Below are 18,771 nucleotides of genomic sequence, written 5' to 3'. Positions count from 1 at the left end.
TTTTTTAGCTTTATTTTTTAAGCAGTAGAACCCCATATCCTGGTTAAATTAGACCTAGGAAATAAAAATGTGTTGCTTTTAACAATTTCAGTCACGTTTCATTTGAAAGGTTCAATCGTGTAGGCTTCCTCGGCATACACATCACAGACAAACTGAAATGGTCCACCCACATAGACAGTGGGGCGGCAGGGTAGTGGTTAGAGCGTTGGACTAGTAACCGGAAGGTTGCAAGTTCAAATCCCCGAGCTGACAAGGTACAAATCTGTCGTTCTGCCCCTGAACAGGCAGTTAACCCACTGTTCCTAGGCCGTCATTGAAAATAAGAATTTGTTCTTAACTGACTTGCCTAGTTAAATAAAGGTACAATTAAAAGTGTGGTGAAGAAGGTGCCTCTTCAACCTCAGGAGGCTGAAGAAATTTGGCTTGTCACCAAAACCCTCACAGATGCACAATTGAGAGCATCCTGCCGGGCTGTATCACCACCTGGTACAGCTCTCCAGAGGGTGGTGCGGACTGCCACCTAGCTTCTTCACGCATCGCACCGACAGAAACAAACATCTCTCTGGTAAGAAGAATGGGGGTGTATGCCTTATGATTAACGAGACGTGGTGTGATCATAACAACATACAGGAACTCAAGTCCTTTTGTTTACCTGACCTAGAATTCCTTACAATCAAATGCCGACCGCATTATCTACCAAGAGAATTCTCTTCGATCATAATCACAGTCGTGTATATCCCGCCCCAAACAGACACATTTACGGCCCTGAATGAACTTCATTTGACTCTATGTAAACTGGAAACCACATATCCTGAGGCTGCATTAATAGTAGCTGGGGATTTTTTAACGTGGCTAATCTGAAAACAAGGCTCCCTAAATTTGATCAGCATATTAAATGCGCGACCCGGCCTGGCAAAACCCTAGATCATTGTTACTCTAATTTCCGTGACATAATATAAATCCCTCCCCCGCCCTCCTTTCGGAAAATCTGACCATGACTCTATTTTGTTGCTCCCAGCCTATAGACAGAAACTAAAACAGGAAGCGCCCGTTCTCAGGTCTGTTCAATGCTAGTCTGACCAATCGGATTCCACGCTTCAAGATTGCTTCGATCACGTGGACTGGGATATGTTCCGCATACCGTCGGACAATAACATTGATGAATACGCTGATTCGGTGAACGAGTTTATTAGCAAGTGCATCGGTGATGTTGTACCCACAGCGTCTATTAAAACAATCCCCAACCAGAAACCGTGGATTGATGGCAGCATTCGGGCAAAACTGAAAGCGCGAACCACTGCTTTTAATCAAGGCAAGGTGACCGGAAACATGACCGAATACAAACAGTGTAGCTATTCCCTCCGCAAGGCAATCAAACAAGCTAAGCGTCAGTATAGAGACAAAGTAGAGTCGCAATTCAATGGCTCAGACATGAGAGGTATGTGGCAGGGTCTACAGTCAATCACAGACTACAAAAGGAAAACCTGCCCCGTCGCGGACCACGATGTCTTGCTCTCAGACAAACTAAACAACTTCTTTGCTCGCTTTGAGGACAACACAGTGCCACTGACACGGCCCGCTACCAAAACCTGCGGACTCACTTTCACTGCAGCTAACGCAAAGAAAACATTTAAACGAGTTAACCCTCTCAAGGCTGCCGGCCCAGACGGCATCCCCAGCCGTATCCTCAGAGCATTTCGCAGACCAGCTGGCTGGTGTGTTTACAGACATATTCAATCAATCCTTATCTCAGTCTGCTGTTCCCACATGCTTCAAGAGGGCCACCATTGTTCCTGTTCCCAAGAAAGTGAAGGTAACTGAGCTAAATGACTATCGCACCGTAGCACTCACTTCAGTCATCATGAAGTGCTTAGAGAGACTAGTCAAGGACCATATCACCTCCACCCTACCTGACACCCTAGACCCACTCCAATTTGCTTACCGCCATAATAGGTCCACAGACAACGCAATCGCAATCACACTGCACACTGCCCTAACCAATCTGGACAAGAGGAATACCTATGTAAGAATGCTGTTCATCGACTACAGCTCAGCATTTAACACCATAGTACCCTCAAAACTCGTCAATAAGCTCGAGACCCTGGGTCTCGACCCCGCCCTGTGCAACTGGGTCCTGGACCTCCTGAAGGGCCGCCCTCAGGTGGTGAGGGTAGGTAACAACATCTCCACCTCGCTGATCCTCAACACTGGGGCCCCACAAGGGTGTGTTCTCAGCCCTCTCCTGTACTCCCTGTTCATCCATGACTGCGTGGCCATGGTCGCCTCCAACTCAATCATCAAGGTTGCAGACAACACTACAGTGGTAGGCTTGATTACCAACAACAATGAGACAGCCTACAGGGAGGAGGTGAAGGCCCTGGAAATGTGGTGTCAGGAAAATAACTTCACACTCAATGTCAACAAAACAAAGGAGATGATTGTGGACTTCACGAAACAGCAAAAGGAGCACCGCTGTATCCACATCGATGGGACAGTAGTGGAGAAGGTGGAAAGTTTTAAGTTCCTTGGCGTACACATCACGGACAAACTGAAATGGTTCACCCACATAGACAGTGGGGTGAAAGAGGCACAACAGCGCCTCTTCAACCTCAGGAGGCTGAAGAATTTCGGCTTTTCACCAAAAACACTCACAAACCTTTACAGATGAACAATCGAGAGCATCCTGTCGGGCTGTATCACCGCCTCGTGCGGCAACTGCTCTGCCCACAACCGTAAGGCTCTCCAGAGGGTAGTGAGGTCTGCACAACGCATCACCGGGGGCAATCTACCTGCCCTCCAGGACACCTACACCACCCGATGTCACAGGAAGAGCAAAAAGATCAAGGACAACAACCACCCAAGCCACTGCCTGTTCACCCCGCTATCATCCAGAAGGCGAGGTCAGTACAGGGACCAAGAGATTGAAAAACAGCTTCTACCTCAATGCCATCAGACTGTTAAACAGCCATCAGTAACATTTAGTGGCTGCTGCCAACATACTGACTCATCTCTAGCCACTTTAATAATGAAAATATTGAAGTAATAAATGTATCTCTAGCCACTTTAAACAATGCCACTTTTAATAATGTTTACATACCCTACATTACTCATCTCATATGTATATACTGTACTTTATACCATCTACTGCATCTTGCCTATGCCGTTCGGCCATTGCTCATTTATATATTTTTATGTACATATACTTTTTCATTCCTTTACACTTGTGTGTATAATGTAGTTGTTGTGAAATTGTTACATTAGATTACTTGTTAGACATTACTGCATGGTCGGAACTAGTAGCACAAGCATTTCGCTACACTCGCATTAACATCTGCTAACAATGTTTATGTGACAAATAACATTTGATTTGATTTGATCACCGGGGGCAAACTATCTGCCCTCCAGGACACCTACAGCAGCCGATGTCCCAGGAAGGCCAAAAAGTGAATGAAGGACAACAGCCACCCGAGCCCCTGCCTGTTGACCCCTCTACCATCCAGAAGGCGAGGTCAGTACAGGTGCATCAAAGCTGGGGCCGAGAGACTGAAAAACAGCTTCTATCTCAAGGCAATCAGACTGTTAAACAGCCATCAGTAACACAGAGAGGCTGCTGCCTACATACAGACTCAAATCATTGGCCACTTTAGTAAATGGATCACTAGTCACTTTAAATAATGCCACTTTAATAATGTTTACATGTCTTACATTACTCATCTCATATGTATATACTGTACTTTATACCATCTATTACATCTTGCCTACGCTGATCGGCCATCGCTCATCCATATATTTATTTGTACATATTATTATATTATTATTATATTATTGTATTATATTCCATCACTTTACATTTGTGTGTATAAGGTAGTTGTTGTGGAATTGCTAGAGTACTTGTTAGATATTACTGCACTGTCGGAACTAGAAGCACAAGCATTTCGCTACACTCACATTTACATATGCTAACCATGTGTATATGTGACCAATACAATTTGATTTGATTTTAAAATCAGATCAATCATTGTGAACAGCAGCAGCAGCACAATATACTGTTATCACTACTAACTGGCGGCATGTAGACTGGTTTAGCTGCACTCACCCCAAACCACAAGTACTTTTCATGAGAACATTCATATCTGTGATTTGGTGCATTGTGTAGGCTTATTGTTCCTGAAAAGAGCCCTAAACTGTGAATATGGTTTTATGAATATTTCTGGTTTTGTGTGATCTTTGTGTCCCACCAGTCCTCCATCTTTCAAATAAACAAACAGTGTTCAGTGACGCCTGGGCTTCTGAGCACCTCTCCTCCTCAGAACAATCACTTCTTATTAGTGTCTCTCTCTCTCTCTCTCTCTCTCTCAATAGATAATTATTGTTTTGTTACCCATCAGTTTATCTGAGCTCATAATAAGTTGCATGGACTCACTTTTTGTGCAATAATAGCATTCAACATGATTTTTGAATGACTACTTCATCTCTGTACCCCACACATACAATTATCAGTTAAGTAATTAATTTCAAACACAAATTCAACCACAAAGACCAGGGAGGTTTTCCAATGCCTCGCAAAGAAGGTCACCTATTGGTAGATGAGTAAAAAGCAGACATTGAATAACCCTTTCAGCATGGTGTACTTATTAGTTATACTTTGGATTGTGTAGCAATTACAACCAGTCACTGCAAAGATACATGCTTCCTTCCTAACTCAGTTGCCGGAGAGGAAGGAAACCACTCAGGTATTTCACCATGAGGCCAATGGTAACTTTAAAACAGTTAGTTTAAACTGTAACTGTGATAGGAGAAAACTGAGGATGGATCAACAACATTGTAGTTACTCCACAATACTAACCTAATTGACAGATTGAAAGCAAGGAAGCCTGTACAGAATACAAATATTCCAAAGCATGCATCCTTTTTGCAACAAGGCACTAAAGTAATACTGCAAGAAATGTGGCAAAGAAATTCACTTTTTGACCTGAATACAAAGTGTTATGTTTAGGGTAAATCCAATACAACACATTACTGAGTACCATATTTTCAAGCATAGTGGTGGCTGCATCATGTTATGGGTATGCTTGTAATTGTTAAGGACTGGGGAGTTTTTCAGGATAAAACATACATGGAATGGAGCTACTGTAAGCACATCTACACTTGAGTACTTACGAAGGAGACAGTAAATGTTCCTGAGAGGCCGAGCTACAGTTTAGTCTAAAATTTACTTGAAAATCTATGGCAAGACCTGAAATGGTTGTCTAGTATTGATCAAGCAATTTGACAGAGCTTGAATATTTTTTTAAAGAATAATGGGCAAATGTTGCACAATCCAGGTGTGGAAAGCTCTTAGAGACTTACCCAGAAGTACTCACAGCTGTAACTGCTGCCAAAAGTGCTTCTACAAAGTATTGACTTATGTAAATGAGATGTTTCTGTATTTCATTTTCAATAAATTAGCAATTTCTTTGAAAAACATGTTTTCACCTGGTCATTATGGGGCATTGTGTGCAAAAAATAATATATTCCATCCATTTTGAAGGCACTGTATGTGTGTGTGTGTTATCAGGGGGAAAAAAGTAATTTGTGAAGGTGGCGGAGTTTCCAAGATGACCTGTGTTTACCGGGGCAACTTCTTTGGATCTGACACACACACACACACACACACACACACACACACACACACACACACACACACACACACACACACACACACCTCTTCAGCCTATAATGAGTTAAATGATCTGATAAGGACCTCAGTGCTGTGACGTCTGAGAACGGAAATGATCCTGTTTTACCTTTCATTAACTTTCCCCTCATTCACTCTCACACTCATTCTCACACTCTTCCTCTCATTATTTCTCAAATTCTTCCTTTCACACACACTGTCACCTCTCCCTCCTTCTGGGTGTTTCTGCATGACACTGTGTTCTGTTAAGGTATTCAGAAATTTCATACAGGGTTTCAGGTTTTTATTTTGCTTATATGTTATGACTAAATGTTGTGAAACTGTACACTATTCCCCTACCCATTCAGAACATATAAACACAAACAAATCTCTAGAATATACTTTGGTTTGTAGAAAACTGTCATGAAGAGCATGTGAAAGCAACAGCTGATTGTCTAATTACCTGGAGATTCTATAATCCTCAGCTCACCCTGGCAGAGACAGCCTGTGTATCTGATAAACCCACCTGGTACACTTGGTAAACCTAGTACACCTGGTAAAAGCACCTACACCTAGGCAAGTTCGCATTCAAATGATTTTTAAAGCCTTGAGACAATTAATACATGGATTGTCAGTGGTGGAAAAAGCACCCAGTTGTCATACTTGAGTAAAAGTAAAGGAACCTTAATATAAAATGACTCAAGTAAAAGTGAAAGTCACCCAGTAAAATACTACTTGAGTAAAAGTCTTAAAGTATTTGGTTTGAAATATACTTAAGTTTCAAAAGTAAATATAATTGCGTAAATATACTTAAGTATCTAAATTAATTCCTTATATTAAGTAAACCAGAAGTCCCCATTTCTTTCACGGATAGAAAGGGGCACACTCCAACACTCAGACATCATTTACAAACTAAGCATGTGTTTAGTGAGTCCAGAGGATCAGATGCAGTAGGGATGACCGGGAATGTTCTCTTGATACGTGTGAATTAGACAATTTTGCTGTTCTGCTCAGCATTCAAAATGTAACGAGTACTTTTGGGTGTCAGGGAAAATGTATGAAGCAAAAAGTACATTATTTGCTTTAGTAATGTAGTGAAGTAAAAGTAAAAGTAAAAATAGTAAAGTACAAATACCCCATAAAACTACTTAAGTAGTACATTCAATTATTTTGACTTAAGTACTTTACACCACTGTGGATTGCGTATGTGTGCCATTCAGAGGGTGAATGGACAAGACAAAAGATTTAAGTGCCTTTGAACGGGGTATGGTAGTAGGTGCCAGGCGCACCGGTTTGTGTCAAGAACTGCAATGCTGCTGGGTTTTTCATGTTCAACAGTTTCCTGTGTCTATCAAGAATGGTCCACCACCATTCTAATGTTCCTAATGTTTGATATACTCAGTGTGTGTGTTTTTAAGTCAGAACTCTAGATCCCAGCCAGACTCCTCATCTGGGGGCGGGTCCTCGTTGTCATCAGGGAAACAGTCAAAGTTGCCAGTGTCCAGTGGACCCTTCACCTGGGAGAGAGGAGATAGTGCTGAGTGTGTGTGTGTGTGTGTGTGTGTGTGTGTGTGTGTGTGTGTGTGTGTGTGTGTACTCACAGTAGGAGTGAAGGGAGGGGCCAGAGTTGCCTGTCGGAGTCCCTCCCAGTTAAAACCTTCAAACCACCTGGAGACAAACAGGAAGCAGTCACACCCAGAACCAAACAATCACAACCTCTCCTTGTAGTATCAAGACGACCTGGGCTGTGTCCGAAATGGCACCCAATTCCCTATAAACTGCACTGCCTTTATCCAGAGCCCTATGTGGCCAATAGGATTCCATTTCAAGTGAAGGCCTGAAAAGTAAATTACTGACTCTTAGGCATAGAACTGAGGCGAAATCAGACCTGTTGCTTCAACTGCTCTAGTGAGAATCATGCCTAGATGGTAGCTAAAGAATTCAACTTTATATCAGAAAATATAGCTATTTCTAGTCCATGCAGTCCTATTGGTAGTCTCTATGCTCGTGTGTATGTGTTTGATGAGGTTGGCAGCACTCTTGGAGATCTTCTTGGGGAACTCCACCATGTCGATTCCTCTCAGGATGATGTTATAGGTCTTCATAGTATCAGAACCGGAGAACGGAGGACTGGAGAAAGAGAGGGAGAGAGAGGGGCGGGGGGATGCCAGAGAAACATCAGCTTAACATTTAGACTAATGAAAAGACTAATATGATCTCATCTCTGACACACACAGGTGGGTGTACCTGCCGCTGAGCAGTTCGTAGATGAGTATCCCCAGGGACCAGCAGTCAACCGAAACATCATGTCCCTTGTTCAGAATGATTTCTGGGGCCACGTACTCTGGAGTGCCACAGAATGTCCACGTCTTTTGACCAAGACCCACTTTCTTAGCAAAGCCAAAGTCGACCTGATACACACGCATACGTAAACACGCACACGCACACTACATTGGGAGCATTTCCTGTTTCTGTGTGTCTGCAAATTAAGAAAAAGCACACTGCTGGTTTATTCAGAAACTGTATGTTGTGTCGGAGATGTTAACCGCAGGAAAAGGTGTGTGTGCGTGTACCAGTTTAGCATATCCTCTGTGGTCCAGTAGGATGTTTTCAGGTTTGAGGTCTCTGTAGATGATCCCTCTAACATGGAGGAAGGACAAGGCCTCTACAATACAGCCTGTATAAAATCTTGTTGTGCCATCATCAAATAAACCCCTGGAAGAGTCCAGATGAATTTATTTGAATAGTCCCCTATTATAGATGATCTATGGATGATCAAACTATCAACAAACTATAAAATGCATGTCTAGTGATATGCAACAAGTTACTAGGATTATGGCTAAGTTTAGAGCTAGGGTTAGATTTCACGCTAGGGTTATGCTTAGAGCTAGGGTTAGGGTTAGAGCTAGGGTTAGGGTTAGAGCTAGGGTTAGGGTTAGAGCTAGGGTTAGGGTTAGAGCTAGGGTTAGGGTTAGAGCTAGGGTTATGCTTAGAGCTAGGGTTAGGGTTAGAGCTAGGGTTAGGGTTAGAGCTAGGGTTAGAGCTAGGGTTATGCTTAGAGCTAGGGTTAGGGTTAGAGCTAGGGTTAGGGTTAGAGCTAGGGTTATGCTTAGAGCTAGGGTTAGGGTTAGAGCTAGGGTTAGGGTTAGAGCTAGGGTTAGGTTTCACGCTAGGGTTATGCTTAGAGCTAGGGTTAGGGTTAGAGCTAGGGTTAGGGTTAGAGCTAGGGTTAGGTTTCACGCTAGGGTTATGCTTAGAGCTAGGGTTAGAGCTAGGGGTAGGTTTCACGCTAGGGTTATGCTTAGAGCTAGGGTTATGCTTAGAGCTAGGGTTAGGGTTAGAGCTAGGGTTAGGGTTAGAGCTAGGGGTAGGTTTCACGCTAGGGTTATGCTTAGAGCTAGGGTTAGGGTTAGAGAGAGACATCCTTGAGATGTTTATACAATTTGATTGGAGTGCACCTGTGGTAATATCAATTGATTGGACATGATTTGAAAAGGCACACACCTGTATGTATAACATCCCACAGTTGACAGAGCATGTCAGAACAAAAACCAAGCAACGAGGTCAAAGGAATTGTCCGTAGCGCTCTGAGACAGGATTGTGTCGAGGCAAAGATCTGGGGAAGGGTACCAAAAAATGTCTGCAGCATTGAAGGTCCCCAAGAACACAGTGGCCTCCATCTTTATTAAATGGAAGAAGTTTGGAACCACCAAGACTCTTCCTAGAGCTGGCCGCCCGGCCAAACTGAGTAATTGGGGGAGAAGGGCCTTGCTCAGGGAGATGACTCCACAAAACTCCCCAGATACAGGTGTGCCAAGCTTGTAGCGTCATAGCCAGGAAGACTCGAGGCTGTAATCGCTGCCAAAGGTGCTTCAACAAAATACTGAGTAAAGGGTCTGAATACTTATGTAAATGTGATATCAGTTTTTTAAAGTTTTTTAAAATGTCCACAAAAATTCTAAAAACCTGTTTTTGCTTTGTCATTGTGGGGTATTTTGTGTAGATTGATGAGGGGGGAAACAATTTAACAAAATGTGGAAAAAGTCAAGGGGTCTGAATACTTTCCAAATGCACTTCATGACTAGTTTGGTACGGATATCTCTTACCTGTGTTCTCAGTGCTCCCAGTGGTCCCTGGGTATTGTGGAGCTTTATGGTGTTGGTCCAATTCAGTCTGCAGCTGTCTGATGAGGTCATCTTTAGTGTCCAGCTCCAACTCCAGCTCATCTGGAGTGTCTCTCTGACGGAGCTCCTCGATCTTCAGCTGCAGCGCAAACTGTAAAGTTCATGCAGTTATTAGAAAAATACATTTAAAGGTATAAAAAATGACCTACCTTTGTCCAAGCGTTGGGTGTGTGTGAACAAGAAGCGCGTGCCGACTTCTCCTGTTAGCGCTCCATTCACAGTTGTGTGCGGATCTCTCATCTCATCATGTGTCAATTGATTTATAGCTGATGTGAAAATCGAGCAGAATATGATAATCAAACAGAGACCGCGACGAATGTGAATTAAAAGGGTAATTTTAAAGGATTGGAAACTTCAGATGATGGAGAGAGATACCAGACACATTCGCCCCATCTGCCGGTTGCGCTCTAGTGAAGATTTATAACAGAGCACAAAATGGACAATTTCTACAGTTGGCAATATTGCCGTGCACTTATGCATAAAAGTTTGGATATTTTTCCCCATAAATGTATGGGCGATTAGTGTACATTAATTAAATAATAGCCTTGACACCATGCACATGATCACAGGGTTTGCTTGTGATGTTTCAAGCTGAATATGTTGAATAAATAGTTATATGTTTAATAAGATTGATGACACCAGTTAATACACGTATTTTTTGTGTTGGCAAATCCACTTTCTTATGTATCTGAAAACACAGCAGTGTCGTCATCAATCGTGACGAATCTCCACATCAAGTTTTAAATATATATTTGTTATATTCATTCACGGGGAATCTGCAATGCGGACGCAAAAACTAGATTTACCTACTAGAATAATCACCATGGCTGCACCCTGCACTGAAAACAATCACAAACATGGCACACTGGAATTGTATCCTTTTTACCCAATATAAAACATCAGTATAATGTTTGTTGACATTAAATCTTGATTTTATTTATATTTTGGTAATTTAAAATGAAAGTTAGAGTGAAAACTTCCGTGACAGTTCGCAGTGCTCTGGACTTCCCGTTCCCATCAACTCGCGAAGCGTCCATCGCGCTCCAGTCCCTCTCCCCAGACCGCGAGCCCCGGAAAGGAGGAATCAGCAAGGAGCTCACGGTTTCCGGTAGCACGCTGTCTGTGTGAGTATCTGCTGTATGTGTACTATCACCTACTGTAATCAATGGTGTAAGAGTATGGAGGTACTACTGTAGGTCATGTGAATCCCTCCCTCATCTCTTCTTTCATCATCTCTTCTCTTCCATACCCCATAAGGAGGTGGAGGGCAGATGAGGCCCGTATCCTGCGTGTCACTGTAGGGTCGTTTATGAACCACCTCTCCCTGGTGATGGAAACCATGGAGTTGTTCGGACCACCTGTCCCTGGTGATGGAAACCATGGAGTTGTTCGGACCACCTGTCCCTGGTGATTGAAACCATGGAGTTGTTCGGACCACCTGTCCCTGGTGATGGAAACCATGGAGTTGTTCGGACCACCTCTCCCTGGTGATTGAAACCATGGAGTTGTTCGGACCACCTCTCCCTGGTGATGGAAACCATGGAGTTGTTCGGACCACCTGTCCCTCAGTGACCACTTACACACTCAGCAGTCTCTGTTCTGCAATGACCTGCAGAGAACCAAGAGGAGCAGTGTTATGCTGAACAGAGGGGTCTCTCTGGCCGACAGACCCAGCAGAAGCATGCTGTGCACCTCGGTACAGAGCGACATGTCCCACTTTCAATCCTCTGCTATTCAAATTGAAGGAACTGGATTCTCTTACACCAATGCAACATTTCTGTAGTTATTGAATTAGAATGTGATTTAGAGCAGTGGGCCTGCAGGTCTAAGACTAAAAAAAAAGAAAAGACAACTGACATTTCCATAAAGTAAACATTTATGTTTTACAGTGAAGAGATTTGCAACAAAAGATGACAGTTGAAGGAGTTGTGCAAAAATGTTCACGTAGATAGATGACTAAGGATTTTTGCTCATTGGTTGTTGGCATGAATGAGTCAATTCATTTCTGTTACTAGAACACACAGCAACACTAGTGAATGGTGTAGAATAGAAAGGCAGATTTAAGACAATGGAATAGAAAAAAACTAGGAGAGGTGATCAGTAGGACCAAAGAGGGGCACGGCACACTGTTAGGGCAGAGGACATGGGTCCAGTCCCAAACCCTCCCCTCTTTCCCTAGACACTTCTAGATAGCCTCCTGTTAGACCTGAGAAGTAGTGTAAGCAATATGACCAACTACCATTTCACTAGAACCACACTGCTTACACAAATCAGATCATTTTTTATCTATTAGGGGCCTTGAGGGGGCTAGGGTTTAAACTTGAGACAGGCCCATAGTGACTGCTCATCTCATGTCTTCATTCCATAAAATGTATGACCAGCCTCTACAGGGATACAGTTGTGTAGTATGGATAACAAGATAAGAAATGTACTGAACTAACCAGTATAAAAGAACAGAACCGATGTTGCTGTTTGGTCGAGAGAATGCACACCGTCGTATTCTGACTGCACACAGTTACCTTCACTGCATCTGGTTAGTTTAGCACCCTCTACACAACTGTTTAAAACAGAAACTTATCAAATACAACAGATTCAAATGGACATTTTTCCAAGGGTCTAGGGGTTGACAGTTTGGCAACATAAGGACTGCTGAAAGGCAGGAAAAACACCACATATACTGTATATATAGATTAATATGACAGATCTGCTGCAGTAATACTTGTCATGAGATGAAAGGCACAGAGCGAGAAGAGTAAGTAAGAGTTGCTCCTAACCAATCCCTCTAATGGTTTGGCCAAGAGTAATCTGATCCTAGATCAGTAGTTAATGACAACTTCTACTTTGACCACAAACAAACAGACAAATAGTCTATACCTCAGTATAAAAGGATGAAACAATTAAAACAACAAGAACTAAAAGACATGACAACATTATTAGAAATTATTATAATAGGAGCATCATGATTGTATTTTCCATAGTATCACCGGTTCTTCTATCTTATTAAAAAGTGATGCTGTGCAAATGGGGGATTCTCCTCTCCTTCCTGTCAGGTCACCACGGGAGACAGTGAGTTAAGAACACACATTTTTCTTTCTTTTCATCTGGAATCTTCTGTAGCTGACTGAGGAAGGGAGGGCAGAGACGGGGGGCGCCTCTCTTCATGGGGTGCATCTCAATAGTCTAAAGTGGCTTCCTCCCCTTCATCTGCACCGATGTGAGAACACAGGAAGGATGTGGGGAGATGGCTTCACCTGTCCCAATCTTTCACACCAGTGCAGAGGACGAAAAGGAGACAAGGAGCACTATTGCGATGCACCCATGTCCTCTCCTCCATCCAACGTCCGTCCATCGTTGGTCTCAGCAGGAGCAGCCGTCGCTGGAGGAGGAGGATCGGTCGTCTCTCAGTTTGATCTGGTCTGGAAAGTCATACGTCTCCACCTCAGACTCCTACAGACAGATAGTGTGCAAAAACAACAAGTAGAAGAATTTAAGAAAAACAAATCTTCATTTTCGCGAGACCGATACGATCTGCTGTACTTAGATATAGTCACATTGGATGGGTTGATTAGGATTCAAACCTCTAAAAACAGTCTAATACATACTCTTAAAGTAGGTACATTTGCAAACTTTGACTATGATAGAAGTTCCAGAGAGCATCCTCAGTGAACGGGTGGAGGTGCTCTGCCTACCAGTGTGTAAGGAGGGCATGTTTGGACAGGTGTTCCCTGTGGCAATATTGTGTGTGTATGTGTGTACCTGTTTGAGGGCGTTGCGGGCGATGGTCTGGAATGCTTGGTCTACGTTGATGGCCTCCTTGGCACTGGTCTCAAAGTAAGGGATGTTGTTCTTACTGGCACACCAGGCCTGGGCACGCTTTGTTGTCACCTAGACAACATAACAGTAACACACCATGATATCATTAACATCACTGTCATACACACTTCCTCATACGTCATTAACACCACTGTCATACACACTTCCTCATACATGGAACCATCTCTAGCCACAAAAAAACATTTGACAAGGTCTGACTGTACTGCCTACTCTCCACCACCTGTCTGTTCCAGCTCTCCAATGTACACACACCTACCTGTCTGTTCTCGAGGTCAATCTTGTTGCCTAGCACCACAAAGGGGAAGTTATCTGGGTCTCTGGGGCTGGCCTGGATCAGGAACTCATCCCTCCAACTGTCCAGAGTCTTAAAGGTGTTGGGCGCCGTGACATCATAGACCAGCACACAGCAGTCAGCCCCACGGTAGAACGCCACACCCAGAGATTGAAACCGCTCCTGCCCAGCCGTGTCCCAGATCTGTCAGGAGAGAGATGTTAATCACTATGTTTTTGGTATTTTAGTACTTTATTGTATTGTTTTCAATATGTGATTACACTAAGAGGAAGAGAGGGAGCAAGAGGGTCGGAATGAGAAGGGAAAGAGCGAGGGTGTGAGTGGGGAATGAGAGGGTAAGATAGAATTTCATTGTCTGTTTTCACAGAAATGTGCCTTGCAACATAAGGGGGTGGGGGGAGAGATGTGTAAAGGTCAAAAAGAAAGAAGGATAAAACTATGATTCATTAATCACAGGATGAAATTTGACCAATCTCTGATTCAAATACACTATGACATATCTGGCAGAGGTAAGCACCCATGACTAGGCTAATATAGAAGAACATACACAACCACACGAGACTGACCTGCATGGTGACCAGCCTGTCATCCACCATCACCTCCTTGGTGAGGAAGTCAGCTCCTATAGTGGCCTTGTATTGGTTACTGAACCTCTTATTTACATACTGGTTCATCAGAGATGTCTTCCCTACCCTGGGGACACACCAACACAAACACATTTAGAACGGTAGCTATTTAGTTGAACAGCCAGAGAAGGACTTGAACCCCCCCTGCACAATTACCTGTGCCATAAAGGTCCTGACTTCTTTACAGAGGCTGATGTACATGTACATGTAAGAGTGCTACGGAACAAACACACACTTGCGCAGTAACGTTCAAAATAAGTGACATCTAGTTGTGTAAACACCATGTTCTTCTGGGCCCAGATTTTCAAGTTATCGGATACGACTAAATGCATAGAAACAATGAATAGAATGAGAGTCCCCATTCAAGTCAATTATTAGTCTGTTCTATTCATTTTATTTCTATGCATTTAATACTTTAGGATAGGTGAGGTCCATATAACTTAAAAACTGGGCCCAGGTCACTCACCCAGAGTCTCCGAGGATGATCACCTTCAGCAGCACTTTCTTACGGGAGGCCATCCTTCCCTGGGACTAACGTAAGTATGCTGAGAAAACACGGGGGGGGAACAGTCAACAGGCTGGACTTGTAGCTGGCATTATCTATTCTAGGTCATTTACAAGACAGTAGACTGTTGGGTTAATTGTGATGACACATTGCTAAAGGGAACTTATTTACACATCGTGTGATACAGACTTGCTAGCTAAGAACCTTTAGCAAATTAGCATACCAGCTAGCTAAATATGTAGCAAGCTAACTTGTTGAAACATGACAGTGGACCTAGCGAGAAAACTTTGGGCACAGTAGAAATTGAATTAAGTAGGACTTATTAAAATTGTAATCTTACCAACTGCCATGACTAGGTTACCACAAAATGTGACATTATCGTTAGCAGGCAGCAGGTGCAGCGAATGCTAACCTTTGCTACCGACTGGTCACACTATAGTGTCGTCTACAGACTGTCGAAGAGCTGTCAAACAGCTAACGTTAACAATATGTAGTTAACTATATAGGCAAGCGGCTCATGCTGTTTGAGACCAACCAAGCACGCCGATAATATGCAACAGGATGTGTAAAACAGATGCATCTAGCTAGCTAAACGAATTAATCGTCGAAATACTAATTAGCTAACTATATGGCCTGTCACAGAAAATACAAATGTTGTAGCAAGCTAGCTAAAAGTGCCTAGTAAGCACGCTAACATTAACCAGCTAGCTACAGATTGTGTAAAGACAAAATGTCGACCAGTTTTAACATTACCTGTTCGGCGATAATACGGCGCAGGGACAAAATCAAAAATGTTGTCCTTATGTCAGTTTGCCGGGATCTATGTCTATTTTTTTGAAACGTGAAAATCCTGACCACCTAGCTATCGTTAACCAGCTTCATTAAACCTTGTCCCAGGTCAGCTAGCTTGCTAAGAACATCCGCCTTTTGTTACGCTATTGCTGGAAGAGTCACGAGGGACTGACGTGTCTCCAGGTCAACACCAATGAACGCCCTTCACACTTTGTGTCAAATAGCTACAGTATGTATAATGTATGACATTCCATGTTAGGAAGACGATGTCAGTCTGACAATGAACATTACATGGCATTAAGAAGATACTATATCTGGTAGGTTTATATCACAGTTATATCAATTTTGCATTTTTTTCTTTATTTAACTAGGCGAGTCAGTTAATTAAGAACAACTTCTTATTTACAATGATGGCCTACCCCGGCCAGACCCGAACGACGCTGGGCCAATTGTGCGCCACCCTATGTGTCGCCCTTATTACTCTGGCTTTCTTGTAATGCCAACATTTAATTCTGCATGTTATATTAATTCCAAAACAATACATGAATTGACTGTTTTTGACTTGATTATCAGTTGGAAAAACAAAATACCGTAACACTTTTTTGTTGTTGCTTACCCTAGTATGAAATAAAATGCCATTCCATACACGATTTTCATGCACTCTTGCCTGGAGCTATTGGAGGTGCCAAATACCAATTATTATCAGGTGGTCAAGAAGCCAACTGCTTCAAAGACTCAAACAATGATGGACTGGCATACCTGTGTCACACCTGTTTTGACACCACATTTTTGGGGGGGGGGGGGGGGGTTGCCTGTTTTACATGTTACTTTGGCATTAATACTGTCACATATCGGTTTACCGCATACAAACATGGTCTCTTTTTTGCTTTCTTGAGTAAGGCAGCTCCAAAATGCAGGTGTTTCAGCCTTGCTCAGTGCTTTCTGTGGTGGGGCAGCCAACGGAAAATACAGAGCGTAAGGGTTGGTAATGTTCTCTAGTTGTGCTGTGATTGGCTCAGTGTTCTGTCACTCATTGGGACACTGCGTCACCGCCAAATCTAAGCGTAGAGATCAAAAACTCAAGCCCATTGGGTGCTGCCATATAGTTATATTAGAAGGGCCCATCCAACAAGGCTCAAGGTCATTGGCCAGAGATAAAATATAGACAAATCACATTATATCTGCAGTAGCTTTGATTGAATGATGGCTCCGAAGAACATGGCTGACGTTTTACATTCTCCCAACCACTGGTGCTATTTAAATTTTTTTAAAGCATTTTGTGTAACTTATATTTTTACTTATTGTGTACATAATGTTGCTGCTACCGTCTCTAATGACTGAAAATAACTTATGAACATCAGAACAGTGATTACTCTCCGTGGACTGGAACAAACTTTTTCCTTTAACGAGTCTCATGAGAAGGATATCCTGCTCTCACTGGAACAGGCCCAGATCCTCGCCTTTTGCGTGAAGAAAAGACGGAGGAAAAGTGGCCGCAGATCGGGCAGCCTTCTGAGGATCCGTAGGCGAGCGAGTAAACTCCCACTGCTGTCTGTTCTTCTTGCTAACGTGCAATCATTGGAAAAAAATTGATGACCTACGATTTAAGATTATCCTACCAACGGGACATTAAAAACTGTAACATCTTATGTTTCACCGAGACGTGGCTATAATGATGATATGGGCAATATAGAGCTAGTGGGATTTTCCATGCACCGGCAGAACAGAGACGCTACCTCTGGTAAGACGAGGCTCACATCAACAGCATCCTCCCGGACACTCTAGACCCACTCCAATTCGCAAAACTTCCTGATGGGCCGACCCTAGGTGGTAAGAGTAGGCAACAACACATCTGCCACACTGATCCTTTACACTGGGGCCCCTCAGGGGTGTGTACTTAGTCCCCTCCTGTATTCCCTGTTCATCCACGACTGCATGGCCAAACACGACTCCAACACCATCATTAAGTTTGCTGACGACACAACAGTGGTAGGCCTTATCACCGACAATGATGAGACGGCCTACAGGGAGGAGGTTAGAGAACTGGCAGTGTGGTGCCAGGACAACAACATCTCCCTCAATGTGAGCAAGACAAAGGAGCTTATCACGGACTACAGGAAAAGGCAGGCCAAACAGGCCCCCATTAACATCGACAGGGCTGTAGTGGAGTGGGTCGAGAGTTTCAAATTCCTTGTTGTCCGCATCACCAACAAACTATCATGGTCCAAACATACCGTGAAGAGGGCACAACAAAACCTTTTACCCCTCAGGAGAAAGAAAATATTTGGCATGGGTCCCCAGATCCTCAAAAGGTTCTACAGCTGCACCATCAAGAGCATCCTGACCGGTTGCATCACCACCAAGTATGGCAACTGCTCGGCATCTGACCGTAAGGAACTACAGAGGGTAGTGCGAACGGCCCAGTACATCACTGGGGCCAAGCTTCCTGCCATCCAGGACCTATATAATAGGTGGTGTCAGAGGAATGCCCATAAAATTGTCAGAGACTCCAGTCACGCAAGTTATAGACCGTTTCCTCTGCTACCGCACGGCAAGCGGTACCGGAGCACCAAGTCTAGGACCAAAAGGCTCCTCAACAGCTTCTACCCCCAAGCCATAAGACTGCTGAACAATTAATAAAATCGCCACCGGACAATTTACATTGACACCCCCCTCCCTCCCTTTTGTACACTGCTGCAACTTGCTGTTTATTATCAATGCATAGTCACTTCACCCCCACCTACATGTACAGGTTGCCTCAACTAGCCTGTACCCCCGCACACTGACTCGGTACTGGTGCCCCCTGTATATAGCCTTGTTATTGTTATTCTTATTGTGTTACTTTTTATTATTCATTTTATTTTAGTCTACTTGGTAAATAT

General features: G+C 43.3%; 2 protein-coding genes across 3 annotated transcripts; both read right to left on the bottom strand.

Annotated features, from left to right (window-relative positions):
• Positions 1-7,269: 7,269 nt before the first annotated feature.
• LOC135570487 (cGMP-dependent protein kinase 1-like) lies at positions 7,270-10,665 on the bottom strand. Its single transcript, XM_065016528.1, has 5 exons — positions 10,651-10,665; positions 9,718-9,931; positions 8,230-8,387; positions 7,904-8,067; positions 7,270-7,786 (listed from the first exon to the last, which is right to left on the bottom strand). The coding sequence occupies exons 1-5, from the start codon at positions 10,663-10,665 to the stop codon at positions 7,609-7,611; spliced, it is 729 nt and encodes a 242-aa protein (XP_064872600.1). The 3' UTR covers positions 7,270-7,608.
• Positions 10,666-12,979: 2,314 nt separating this feature from the next.
• LOC115120914 (ras-related protein rab7-like) lies at positions 12,980-16,043 on the bottom strand. Of its 2 annotated transcripts, XM_029649909.2 has the most exons (6): positions 15,851-16,043; positions 15,059-15,137; positions 14,533-14,659; positions 13,931-14,149; positions 13,597-13,725; positions 12,980-13,287 (listed from the first exon to the last, which is right to left on the bottom strand). In XM_029649909.2, exons 2-6 carry the CDS (start codon positions 15,109-15,111, stop codon positions 13,198-13,200), a joined length of 618 nt encoding a protein of 205 aa, XP_029505769.1. In that variant the 5' UTR covers positions 15,112-15,137; positions 15,851-16,043; the 3' UTR covers positions 12,980-13,197. The 2 variants fall into 2 exon arrangements, with proteins under 2 accessions (XP_029505769.1, XP_029505760.1); XM_029649900.2 differs by lacking the exons at positions 15,059-15,137; positions 15,851-16,043 and adding an exon at positions 14,749-15,047.
• Positions 16,044-18,771: the final 2,728 nt, after the last annotated feature.

This window comes from Oncorhynchus nerka, unplaced genomic scaffold (assembly GCF_034236695.1).
Source record: "Oncorhynchus nerka isolate Pitt River unplaced genomic scaffold, Oner_Uvic_2.0 unplaced_scaffold_30___fragment_2___debris, whole genome shotgun sequence".
NCBI classification, from domain to species: domain Eukaryota; kingdom Metazoa; phylum Chordata; class Actinopteri; order Salmoniformes; family Salmonidae; genus Oncorhynchus; species Oncorhynchus nerka.
Note: the sequence above shows the minus strand (reverse complement) of the source record. Positions and strands in the feature narration are given on the sequence as shown.